At 41.5% G+C, this 13,958-nt stretch overlaps 1 protein-coding gene across 11 annotated transcripts in view; it reads right to left on the reverse strand.

Annotated features, from left to right (window-relative positions):
- MYOCD (myocardin) overlaps window positions 1-13,958 on the reverse strand; it is a 229,354-nt gene that overhangs the window by 19,361 nt on the left and 196,035 nt on the right. For 6 of the 11 annotated variants that reach the window (XM_080993668.1, XM_080993672.1, XM_080993671.1 and 3 more), the window contains 3 exons: window positions 10,629-10,694; window positions 4,649-4,704; window positions 1,716-1,791 (listed from right to left, as the gene is read on the reverse strand). In XM_080993668.1, the coding sequence (XP_080849794.1) occupies window positions 1,716-1,791; window positions 4,649-4,704; window positions 10,629-10,694 (198 nt within the window). The other 5 variants (XM_080993674.1, XM_080993676.1, XM_080993677.1 and 2 more) reach the window with 3 other exon arrangements.

The following is a 13,958-nucleotide window of genomic DNA, read 5'->3' on the forward strand; positions in this document are numbered from 1 at the left end:
ATCAGAAGGTCGGCAGTTTGAATCCCCGCAATGGGGCGAGCTCCTGTTGCTCTGTCCCAGCTCCTGCCAACCTAGCAGTTCGAAAGCACGCCAGTGCAAGTAGATAAATAGGTACCGCTCCAGTGGGAAGGTCAACAGCGTTTCTGTGCGCTGCTCTGGTTTCGGTGTTTGGTTGCGCCAGAAGCGGCTTAGTCATGCTAGCCACATGACTCAGAAAAAACTGTCTGCAGACGAACGCCGGCTCCCTTGGCCTGTAAAGCGAGATGAGCGCCGCAACCCCACAGTTGCCTGCAACTGGACTTAACTGTCAGGGGTCCTTTACCTTTACCTTTAACCACAACTAGCCACAGAGTGCAATGATGACAGGTGTGCTTGTAGATAAGCTTTTCTCACTGCTGATATGATATGCAGTTAATTTTAACAATGCTCAAGATACACAGAAAGTATTACCTGTACATAGTTCCCTGTAGCCAAACAAAATAATTCCAATGTTCTCACCCAGTGCACCACACCCTTTATGTGCGTCTGCATACCAGCATGGCTGAGCCACAGTTTGCTGGGGAGTGGGTAGCACACAAGCAAACAATCCTTCAAATGCAATGCTGGGCATGGAATCCTATGCAGGAAAGTCATTTCTGCAAGCCCAGTAAAAACTTGGTTTCAAGAGCTAAATGAGAATTGCAAGAAGCAGTATCTAAAAGGGAATAACTTGCTTCATGAGATGTGCATTTCCCCCCAGTTGTATAGTGTGTGCCATACATGCTGGAGCAGCAATTGCCCCAGCCAGGCTCAAATAAAACCCACCCCAGATTTGTTTATAGAATAACATCATGCAAACATCATAATAAATCAGTTCGATGTTTATTCTTGTCCCCACCCTGAAGGAACCCAAGGTGGCAAACTAACAAAGATTACAAACATTTTAGAAAAGTTTTAAAACCTAAAATAATTCATAAGCATTCCATAAGCAGGAGATTGCTACCAAGAAGGCCTAGATTAGGGCAATAAAAGGTGCTTTTATACCTTTCCTGAAGAGGGATCAAAAGACACTGAGGCTTACTCAGGACATGGCAGAAGTGTCTTCTGCTGTTGGCTTGCCACAACTACAAGAAGTCCAAAACATCTAAGGCAGTCTCCCACAACCTGGTGCCCTCTAGAGGATTTGGACTACAATTCCCATCAGCCCCAGACCACATCGTCGATGGTCAGGGATGATGGGAGTTGTCCAAAACCCTTGTGGAAGTCTAGACTATTAACATAGAACAGCTCATTTGCAATTCGGTGGTGTATTTCTATACTTCCAAACATGTAAAAAGAAACCTCAAGGTTGTGATCCTCATAAAATCATCAATAAAATACACTGCTAACAACAAAATTACACCAACAAATTAGTAAATCAGAAATATACACTACTAAACTGGATCACCCTTGAGTAAACAAATGTGTTTTAAGTAGGTACCGGAAATAGCAACACTATAGGTGCCTGCCTTACCAGGAGCTCATTCCAAAGGGCATGTGATGTAATACTGAAAGCCCTGGGTTTTTGCAGACATAAGATGAACGTCAGGAGTAAGCAGCACCTTTAAGAGTGTCTCCCCCAGGGATTGAAGTGACTGGGTAGGGATATACAAGATTAGGTGGTCCCAAAGATAATCTGGTTATTAAGGACTTTGTATGCGAATAGCAAGATCTTAAACTTATTCATTCAATCTTACCCTGTAAAATGTGCATATCAACCAGTTCTGAGCGCTCAGGTCTGTTTCGGGTCTTGTGCTTTAAATAATCTTCAGTCTACAGAACATAAGAACAGAGATCATTACCTCACTAGCTTGATTTAAAGTGCATTAGGCAATGCTTCTTTAAAAGGATTCAGTCAGACTTGGTCTAACTGACGTTCATTTTAGTTAACATTTGTTCTTCTCTGGTAGGACCCACACCAAAAGATTCAAGTTACAGGAAAAGAGATTTCAGCTCAACATCGGGAATAATTTTCTGATGGCAAGAGCTGTTTGACAGTGGAACCGACTAAGCAGAAGCCATCTGCATGCTTTAGTTGAGATTGCAGGGGTTGGACTAGATCAGGGGTCTGCAACCTTTAAGACAAAAAGAGCCACTTAGATCTGTTTCTGAAGAAAAAAAACCTGGGAGCCGCAAAACTCGTCATTATAAAAATAACTTTTTTGTCACTTTTTATTATTTCTTTGTTTGACCCCTCAGAATTACTCCTCCTCATAGAAATAAACATTAAATTAACAAGTTACCTTTTTTTGTGTGTGTGTTCTTCACTTCCCTTCAAAACAGTGACCAGCGTACATGCCCCCTTTCAATGCAGTGACCAGCGTACATGCCCCTTACAGTGTAGCAGGCGGGCGGGAAGGTGACGTCGGGGCGGTGCGTGACTAACGCACGCTCCGCCCCCATGCGACGTCACAGCCAGTAGAGTGCCCGCCACAGTGGGGAGTGTCGGGGCGCACAATGTGCCTCCTCCCCTCGCTAGTATCCGCCCCGGAGCCGCGGCAAAGGTGTAAAAGAGCCACATGCGGCTCTGGAGCCGTGGGTTGCAGACCCCTGGACTAGATGACCCTCAGAGTCCCTTCCAATTCTATAATTATCCCACAACTTTTTGTCTGGATACTGAATGTCTGTAGGCTAGGACTTGGATCTTTTAAGAGCTCCATTTGTGCAAACCCGAACTTTTGGCAGGTTTCCCAGAATGCAAGTAACTTATAATTGGCACGAAGGAATCATAATACTACACCAACTTTTAATATGCACTATATTCAGCACAATTTCAGTTTAGCTTACGGCACAGATCTTAAACATGTGTAAAATTCAGCCCTAAGTACCCAGCTGTATCAAAGTAAATTTATTTACTTCACTAGAACTCATCTAACAGCAGCTTTGTTGTGTTTTAGCTAATAGGTATTTAAAATCCACCGCAATTAAATTGGTGTAGTTTCATGTTATGTGTGAACAAAGATTTTCAAGTAGGCTTCCCATCAGTCCCTCTCAACCAAACTAGCTGTGAAGTGTTCTGATATTGCTTCCCCCTGCCAGCCCCCAGGCCCCTCCCCAGCTGAATAAAGGCTTAGAATATATTTTTGGTTCTACTTCTCCCTAAACGAATGTAGTTTAGGGCTTTTGACTCATATAATCCTTTTTTCTTCCAGGCAATCGGCCAGTAGAAGCCTTTGAAGGGAGACTGTGAGATATTAACCTATGCCTGAACATTGAAATATAGGGTACTTCTAAGATACTTCAGACTTCTTGAAGTGTTCTAAGCACATTTATTTTTCACAGGGGGCTATACATCCTTCCTGACGTTGGTCTTGAATTTTTGCAGGACACTCATATACAATAATGTAACATAGGCATCTTCTACATGTGTGCAGGTTTTTGATAAATGCCTATACATAAATTTCATCAAGAGTTTTGAAAGTAAGTTAATATATATGTACACAGAATTGTAGAGACTATAAAAGGATTCACTTGTTTGGCTTCCTGACCTAAATTTCCTCTACATATTAACTCCTATACCATAAACAGAGGAAATAAAGGATAAGGTGCACCACAAGTTCCCATTAAATGGGACAAGTTAACAGACGGCAACTACTACTACTAATACAAATTCTGAGCAAATCAAGTCATAGTTTCTAGGACATTACAAAGTTACCATATACTATTGTCCATCTAGCCCAGCATTGTCTATTGTAACTAGCAGCATATCTCCATATCTCTTTACCAATCTTGCTGCTGGTGTCATTGGACCCGGGTCGTCATCCGTGCAAAATACCAGCTTTATGAATGAGCTATAGGCCTCTCTATATATGGATTGTATTCTTTATATAAGAGAACTGCTATCAGTCTTGGAAAAGGCTTCTCTAAGCAGACAGTTCCCCAATTTCCCCCTTTGCCAAACTGCAAAATTCAGAGAAACACAAATTTTGAAGGATGGCCTTGTTTAAGTTTGCGTATTATTTCTGAAATTGCAAATTAGGTAGGTTCGCTTTAAATGTAAACGGAATCAAATTTTTGCTCCACACCCCCCACACCCCGCTACACCTCTAGTAAGAGCCTTGGCTGGAGACTTGCAGCAGGGAAAGCTTGAGAATATCTTGCACTTTCTCTAAATAAGACCAGATCACCAGCTCTTCCACTAGTGGAGTAGGTGGGGGAGGGAACTGCCTCTTAATCTTATCTTTCTCATTAGCTTTAATTAACAGCGCCTAAACTCTCCTTGATAACTGGTGCCAGCAAGAGACAAGAGTACAGGTTAAGAACAGCCCAAAAGCACTCTGCAGTGTCACAAGAAGAGAAGGGCAATATGGTGTACTGCAGACATCAGGCACAAGGTTTCCTACTGGGGAGATAGATATATATATATATATATATATATATATATATATATATATACACACACACACACACACACACACACCACAAAGCCACTTTCTCATGGGACATGTGCCAATTAAGTTTAGAGCCCTGTAAAGGTGTGCTAAAGGTATAGTAGTATCTGCAGAAAGGAATCCAGTGATTTTCCAACATTCCATTCACATTCCTGCACGTGGCCACAACCTTCTCAGCAGCTAGTTAACCTGCATGATGCCATCTCCAGCCACCCCCTCTGATGCCTACCCAGGGTTACCTTGGCTCTCTCCAAGCTCTTCTTTTGCTCATGGAAGGGAGAGGGGTTTTTCAGCGCTGCAATCAGAAACAGACAAAAGCACAATAAGCACAGCGAGCAACAAGTACATTTTCAGCATTGTGCCATTGTAACAAAGTTCAACAAAATTAGCCACACAAATCAGCCAGCCCCTTTATTGCATCAAATGAAAATGGATGAGAAATAACCAGGCCAGGCTGTGGCAGTGGAAACGAGGCAGAGAGGAGCAAAGACACAGATGGTAACTAAAGCAGGGGGAGAGCTGAGAGTTGTTTGGAGACAGCCATCTTTTTAAAGGCATCTTAGAGGGAGGTGAGTGGCCTGGCGGTAAAGTGCAGCCTGTCCAGTATCCAAACACATTGGGTGAGAAGCTCAAGAGACAGAGCCTTGCACGTTAATCCTAGACGCATTTGGGGAGCTTGGTTTCAGTGGGGTTGACTTCCAGCTAAAGTGATCAGTCGGGGAGGAAGGATCTAGTTATGGAGAGGACCAGCAGTGAGATTAATGTCCAGAGGAGACCCGCTAATAAAATTGAGAGTCTGAGTCTCATTGTATCACATGGGTGTCAGCAGCACATACAAAATCAGCAAGAAGGATAAATTGCTCCATTCTGTCACACATTCTTTTCAACAATGAGCTCTCCTTCCTTCATCCATTGGCAAAATCTCCTTCTTGATATAAGAGAGTGAGCAGAATGCTCCAGTAAATTCTGATACTCTCCACCAGTGCCTGCTCTGTGTTCTGAACCACATTCCGGATATTTGTTTGGAGGACATATTTGTTTCTTCAGATTGCAGTTCCATCGAGATAAAAATAGAGGGTCGCCTCCTCCACCACCATATCTTAACGCCCTCCAGTGATGAACATGCTGTTAGGATTGAATCACAACTCTGTATTTGTCCTACAGGAATAAATGGCAGCAACGAAAAGGTAGGGGCAAAACCTGCTCCTTGAACTCCACTCCCCAACTGGCAGTCCAGCCTTTTCCTATCTGCATAGTCTCATCATGGAGCCTTTTTTCCCTCTCCCTACCATCAATGTTGGCTAGTTCTCACTGACTAGGAAATTTGTACTTCGTTGTACTCTATCACCAAGGGGGAGGCTGTCTCAGTGTGTTCACAGGCTTTGTGAAGATGACTTGGCACACAGTTCCCAGCTCATTTGGGTCTCACTCTCTGAACCATTTCTGGGTCTTGCTATTTCTTCTGTGTCATGGGTTAAGGGCATGAGAGGAAAGCATCGCTCTTCCCAAAGCTGCGCAAAAGCTCTTTATCTCATGGCTGAATTGTAGCCTAGTTATTTATACAGTGAAAGTTGTCCAGAATCCAAAAATAAAGATTGCGGACACAATTCTCATCTCCATTTTAATAAGTGTCAAATTATTGTTTGTTTGTTTTCTTTGCACAAAATGTGACTGGGAGCACAGTCAAACTGTGGGATAGGAAAATCAAAGGCCAAGAGAATTATATATTGTGTGATTTTTATTTATTTAAAAACCCTCTTTTTTTCAATAAAATAAAATAAACAAAACAACCCAAACTGCTTTTAACAAATGGCTTCTCTAGTCCCCACATGCCAGTTGTTACCTCCCGTCACCAAATGGATTTATTGTCAGAGTTATGAGTCATTTTGCATTGACGCAATTGGATGAGCTAATTTATTATTTGCCTCCTGTAGTTAACTAGATCCTAAAGCACGATAGATATTTTGTTTTATTGAAGACTCAAACCCTGCGCAACTAAAAGGCCAAACAAAAAGAAGAAGAAGATCTTAAAGTGAGTGAGTAAATAAAAAAGTGTCACAGAGCACCAAAGGCAAAGTTAGAGGAGACACCTCAGTGGTAAAAGACGGTTGTAAAACAGATTCTGGTAAACTTCATAGGGTGAAAACCATCCTACTTTCAGATATTGCAAGAGCAATCTGAGAAGCTGGTGCACCAGTGCAGAGGCCTGGTTCACAGCTAATGGGATGGTGGGAAAAGCTTTGAGAGAGCATCCGATAAAAGTAATCTGCAAGGCAGAAAACCAGTGTTGTTCTTCTGCACAGCTCAATTAATGCACATTACAGAACGCTAAAGTTATGTAGGATCCATGACAAAGGATGGACGCAAAACAAAGGGACCTTTGCCAAGAGGATTGATGTGAATTCTGCAGACAAACCAACAGCATATGGTTGTCTGAGAAAAAATCTATGTCAATATGGGGTTGAATGTGTTGGTTCTTCTATGAGGGAAGTCGTGGCAGTAGTGGAAGTTTAGAAGTTAAAGTCTGGAGTGAGAGTACAATGATGAAAGGAGAATTACACACATAGGATTGTATCCAAAGTAGCATTGAGTAATATTTTCTGACAGAACAAGGATTTCCACTTGCACAGCTGGACTTACCTCCTCTCCCCTCTTGTGTGCTTCCTAAATCTGTTTTAGGGGCTCTCCAAACTCTCCAGCAGAGTAGATTTGGGGAGTGAGTTGGACACAAAGGAGGAAAAAGTCCCAATGTGCAAGCGGAAATCCTTGTGCTGATGGACCACGTTAGTTGGATACTGCCCCACAACACAGACCTGTCCTGAGTCTTCAGTTATCACAATTTTTAAGAGCATGTGCATTGAATAATGAGTATTGCAATTAAACATAATTAACTTTCTCGTTGTGCCTGCCAGGAAAGGCTACTGCTTTTGGCCATAGGGGTGGGAAGTGTTTTGTTTTCACAGAGAAAATAAATCAGGAAATTGCTATAATTTTAAAAGACAAATAATAGATTTGAAATCTTATAGTTTATAGCCATTTTGATTTTAAAAGAGTGACAGGAAGTTTGAATGCTCTGGTTTGAGAGGAAGGGTCCCAGTGAGAGTGCCACCATGGTGTTAAGAGAGGCTTGTCAGCTGTGTGACTTGCTTGCCAATGATAAATAGTGACAAATCAATAATGACTAAAACCTGTGTCTATCACCCAATCATATGAATCTTTGTTCATATGAGTTTGGGTACGTTGATTAATTTATTGATTAAACTTGCATACATTTGCATATGAGATAAAAACGGTTCTAAAGAAAAACGTACTTTGTTTTAAAATTATGCCCACAAGTGGCACAGTAGGCCTCATCTTTGAAGAGCTGTCCCCTGTTCTATCACACACAGAAGGACATGACACTGCTTGACATCTGAAACTTCTTTAAGTACTTATGTTAAAAACTGATAATGTAGATATACCAATTTGGGGGCAGCTTGTCAGCTGATCAAATTAAACCTATTAACCTAACCAATTAACTGACTAAATCCTGAACCCCTACTAACACCACTAACTAACTGACTGCATTTACACACCACAGTAAATGCTTTTGCCATAAACACAGGTAATGGTTTAAACATAAACACACAGGGGCTTCCTGTTTTGATCATTCCCTAGCAGGAAGAACAAAACATAATCCCTAGTGTTACATCTGAATTGGAGATAGCAGTTTGTTTCACTCCAAACAAAGTTTGTTCTTGACTTACCAATCAAACTTAGTTTGAGTGAAACAAATCACAATCCTTGGCTCAGATATTATTAGGGATGTAAGAAAACATCATTTTCTGTTCTGACCTCTATTTGTTGCATGCAGCACTTCCACTGCGCTTTGTCTTCCACAAAAAACCACTTTATCTGTATTTCCATCCACTGTGTCAAATTATGTACCTTATGTAATTTACATGCAAATTATGTTGCCGTAATGTTATTCCCCCCTATTCATTTCAACGCAAAGGAAACACAATGCAAGTAGGGGTGGGGAAAAGTAATAATTTATGTATCATCTGTGGACTGAAAGCAGCAACAACAACAGGTGGATTTCCATTTTGGACATGGGATGAATAAGTGAACATTGGCAATTTCCACTCCTGTTTCCATTCTTCTTGGAATTCCGCAGCATCCCCAGATGTAATGTTAAGCCAGAGATTGTGCTCATGCTTGTAATAGGGGAGAAGCAAAGCAGGTGTGATCTCCACATTCACAACAAACCATTAACTGTGGTTTATATTAATTGTGAACTGGGCAATGAGGCTTCTATATAGGCTTATGAGCCTTGTCAATGTGAGAAAAGGCATCAAAGGAGAAGGCAAAACAAAAACCCACCCTTAAATTAGGAGGGCTGGAAGACCTAATACTATGGACATGTGCAGAAAACATGTGATTTATTTGCTATATTTATATATGCTGCTCCTCATTTTTTGTGAGGTTCTCAGTGGTCTCCTATCCAAGTCCACACTCACTTAGTATCAATCAAGTTACATCATGTATTCCCAAGGGATTTGCTAGGCAGTGACTGCAAACGGGATGTAGTTGGGTGTAATTCTCTAACTACCTACCACTGATGAATATGTGAATGCCCAGAAACAAAAGTAATCAATGGGATCTCTTCCTACAACATAGGAAGCATGATTATATTAAGGGCAATTACCTTGCCCTTTCTAAGTTTTGCATAAACCGATTAGGAAGGCAGTCGAGAAATGGGCAAAGATGTGCGCTTTTTGTCAAACTCACCAGACAGGTATGAGATGCATGTATTTATCATGGGTCCTTGGGCGTTTTTTATATCCTTCAAAATGCATCTAGGGAAATGTCATATCTGAAATAGCCCTAAGCACATACTAGTTGAAGCCCATGGTCAAGCACTGTGTCCTAGAAAGAAAGATGTTTGGGACTGTGGAAGAGGGGGAGATGAAATAAGGTGAAAAGTCTAGAGTCATGGTGGTAACCCATTTGCCTTGGACGCCTAAACAAATGCTGCTATTCTTGCCTCCATACCCCTTGCCACTTTCTTTCTCCCTCTCTTTGAGGAGTAAAATGCCTTTTAGGGGGTAAACTAGCAGCCTTTATGGGGTGTCAGAACATCCCCTGACAGTTGGCAAACACCAATGACACCTCATTTTTGCAGAACATGACAGTTAATTCTGATAGTGGGATAGGATTAAACCTGCCAAGAACTTTGGGCAACGTATTAAATAAACAAGTCTATGTGGATCCACTCTGTCACACATAACATGCTGTACCTGCACTACATACACTGAAATGCCTCATGAAAATGCCAAACTGCTGCATGCACCATTCGTATGGAAGCGACAGACATTCCATGCCAACAATGTAGAATGTTTTTCAGGAGGTGGCTTAAGAGGAAAGCAATAGCAGAGGCCAACTACAACATGCGGCACCCAAAGGCTTAGGCAGTCACTGTGTGTGGCTCAGAATCAGTGTGATCCAGCAGAGAGAGAGAGAGAGAGGGTGGGTGCTTGGGGTGGGAGACCTGGATTCAGATCCTAGTTTGACCATGGACTCACTGGGTGGCCTTGGGCAAGGTGTTATCTCTCTCAGTCTCAGTTTCCCCATCTGCAAAAAATTGGAATAACAATGACCTGCCTCATAGGGTTTTGCAAGGTGCCCTACATCCTAAATGAGTTATGAAAATGATACAGTATAGTCTACTTCAGGAATAATCAAGCCCAAACTCCCTTTCCTGTGAGGCTCATTAGAATCCTAGATTTTGGGATGCATGTGTAAGTAATCTTCTAGATCCGAGTTTAACAGTAATTGCAGTAACAAGCTGAGTATGTGATGGCAAAAATTCCATGCAATCTGTAGTGCCGGACCAGTTGCTCAACTCAATCTCCTGCTTATGATTGTACCAGAAATAAATAATTTTTGCAGCAGTACAGACTTCTCAGGGTGGGCACTATGTAAGAAGGTAACTCTCTGCCACAAATATTTCCTTCCTGCATAAGAGTTGATTCTTGCAGAGGTACATAGCACCAGATCTGTGTGTGCTAAAGTGGTGCACGTGTACAAGCCTGCTTTGCACTTCTTAGAATCAGAAACAGTCCCTAATGATGCAAAGTTGTATTATATTTATTTGGTGGTGGATAGTGTGACCCTCAGCTGAGGCTGCATGGGCCTGCTAGTGCATAAAAGATAAAAGTGAGAAAGCAAAGTACTCACGTGGCATGATTCCCTGGCTGGCGAGCTGCTCTCGGCTTCTTCGCTGCTGCAGCCGCAACTGTAAAACTGGGAGAGAGTGCATCTTTCAGAAAGGGACCTCGAACTTCTGCCACAAATAACTCCAAACTTTTCATTTGCTAAGATACCTTCCGCTCTGCTGCTAAAGAGGGAAGGTTCAGATCTCTATCACATGCCAAAAAAAGGAGTCATCCTTGTTACAACAGCAGTGTAGATCTGACCTATTACTGGAATGCAGGCTTTCTTATTATCTTACTAAAACTAAGCCAATTAACCTGGAGTTTGGTCAAATGACCATTTCCCTTTCTCCATCCTCTCTCCACACACACACACACACACACACACACGTTAACAACTTCATAACGCAGCAGACACAGTTGCTAATGTTACTACATTACCAAAAAGATGAAAATTTATCAAGCTATTCTAACTGTGCTGCTTATTAAGATTTTCGAGTAAATGCTTCTCTGCTACATATGTTATTTAGGGTTGAAAGAAGAGGAGCCTTTTGCAATAGTTTCCATTCTAGAGTTCACAGGAAACAACTCAAAAAAAGTTGCAAAAAAAATTGCTGCAGATCTGGAAAACATGGTCCACACGGATATGTGCTGCTCCATTAGCTTAAAGAAGGAAAGGGAGTTAAAGAAAATGAATTATCTATGATCACATTTACATGAAAAGGTAGACAGGATTTGTTTTATATGCAATAGATATGCTTGCTCTGCCAGGCGCAGCCAGGAGATGATCCACTGGACTGAAATTCTAGCTTAAACAAATTCTTAAAAATTTAGTTTGAAATGAAAAGCAAACCAGCACACCATCTTGTGTAGGGATGAAATCGATCCTCTTGAGATTTGGCCCATTTTAATGAAAGTGATGAGTGGATGTGGCTCAAAATGAAAAACTGTCTAGGAAACTATGGCCTAATGTACATAACAGGTCTGCCTGCAGCTATAAATAATCCAACTTAATCTTGACACCTCTGACATATATGAAGTCCAGCCTGCTCCCCCTGTTACTGCTTCAGTTCCTAGGAGCTAGGCTAGCTGTAGGGGCAGTGAATGCCCTTCCTTCTTTGCACCTCATTGCACGATGGAGAGCCACTTGTGTTTGGCAGATCATTAGCTTGCCCTGGAGAACAAACACTTGCCTTGTGTCTCTAGAACTGACATATTTATCAGGGGTGCAAATAAAAACAACAACCAATGTCTGCAAATTTCAAATCAAACCTAACAGTATTCTGAACATTTGATTAAAAAAAATGTGATGAGGGAAGACGGAAACTAAAGAAACTTTTGTCTGCTTTGTAGATATATGAGGCATTTAGCAGGTGAGGGTCAATTTATTCATCAAAGTCACTATAGGAGGCCAATCCAAATTGCTCCACATATTGTACATGTAGACTTACTATTCTAAAGCTGCAATCTTAGTCATAATTCCTAGAGAATAATTCATTATGGTGGAACTTGGAGTAAACATGCATAGGATTGCACGGCAACAGGATGGTTTTCACCGTGTCGTTACCAAATTTTAGATCGGGAGCTTCCAGAGTGGTTGTTTATTTAGCATGCATATGTGTGCACAAAACATATGTGGCAGTTATATGACATCACCTGCTTACTTGGCATTCATTCACGTGCAGGTAACCCAATACCCCCAGTGACTGTTATGCAACACTTCCCAGTGCAATTTCCCACCACTTTTCTTATCACTTTCTCCTTATCAGACTTTTAGTGGTTATAAAACTAACAGCATAATTGCACTAGAAAGTGTGGAATAATAACAGTTTTTTCTGCATATTAACATCCCATCTGGAAATGCCCTTCATCTCTATAAAACTGAACTTTTAATCAGCAACAACCCGCCCCCCCCCAAAAAACCCAAAACCCATCTCAACTTAAGCAAAGAGTTACTGCACATTATGGCTAACCACATAATTTCCACAATGAGTGATTAAACTGGCCTCCACATGGTGAGCTTAATATATAAACAAACCCTTAACTTAATATATAAATCTGCCCTTTTAAATTTCCATTGAAATATATATATAAAGAATGGAATGCTATATACACACACACACACACACACACACACACACACACATATGTACAAAAATACATATTATCTCAATAGGATATACAAAACATTTTGTGTGTGTGTGTGTGTGTGTGAGTGAGTGAGTGAGTGAAAGAGAGAGAGTATTTCATTTCTCTTCTATGTAAAATGTATTTAAAAAGAAATCTACAATAGTGTCAGATTTTCATAACCATTCAAATGCATCTGATGCTTCATTCGTGTTGGCAATGTCCTCATCTTTGCTGGAATTAGGTCCTGTACCAGTGACTTATCAGATAATTTAAAAGACACCATTCAGCCCTTTAACAAATTAGCTAATGGATCAAAGATTTAACCTGTTGGATATGTTAGAGGGTCTCAGCCTTTAAATCAGCAATACTGGGTTGTGAAGAACACGAAGCTTGTCTTTTTCATCAGAACAAGCTCTGAGGAACTGGGTGGGGAAACCCTCCAATTTCCACAAACAATCTCTAAGAAATGAGCACTGGAGACAAATGGCTTCCTTGGGGCACCAGCACCCTCTTGAAAAGCTCTCATGATTTGTTTATGCTTGCACAGACTTAGCACTATAGAGGGATTAAAGCATCTGTTTGCGTGCTGCTTTAATCAGGGCTAGTCAAGGAACTTGCACACTTAAGAGATGTCACTTCGGCAGGAGAACATGGGAGGAAAGAGATAGAGAGGCGGGAGAGGCAGCTCCCAAAGGTCTGGGCTTTTTGGAAAGCATGGCCTGTTTCATGTGGTCTCAGGAACCAGATGCAAAGCTTTGACGCCACTAAAACTTAACTGCCAATGCATCAAAATACTCCCCGTTCGCTGCAAAGCCCAGTATCCACAGTCTGGAAGGCAGGCTTGGATGAATGGCTGCCACCACATAATCCAATTACATCCTTTAATTTCAGTGGTTAAGAATGTCAGATCTGCACCTTAAACACATTTCCCTGGAAATAATAGGCCCCAGGAATTTCAACGGAATTTGTTTCCCAAGAAGACACACCAGAGTATTGGAATCCCAGGTGTTTAAAATGCCTGAAATGCAAAGTTGTAAAGCATGGGTAGGCAAACTAAGGCCCAGGGGCCGGATCCGGCCCAGTCGCCTTCTAAATCCAGCCTGTGGACGGTCCAGGAATCAGCGTGTTTTTACATGAGTAGAATGTGTCCTTTTATTTAAAATGCATCTCTGGATTGTTTGTGGGGCTTGCCTGGTGTTTTTACATGAGCAGAATGTGTGCTTTT

This window comes from Podarcis pityusensis, assembly GCF_964106645.2.
Source record: "Podarcis pityusensis genome assembly, chromosome: 2".
In the NCBI taxonomy this organism is placed as follows: Eukaryota; Metazoa; Chordata; class Lepidosauria; order Squamata; family Lacertidae; genus Podarcis; species Podarcis pityusensis.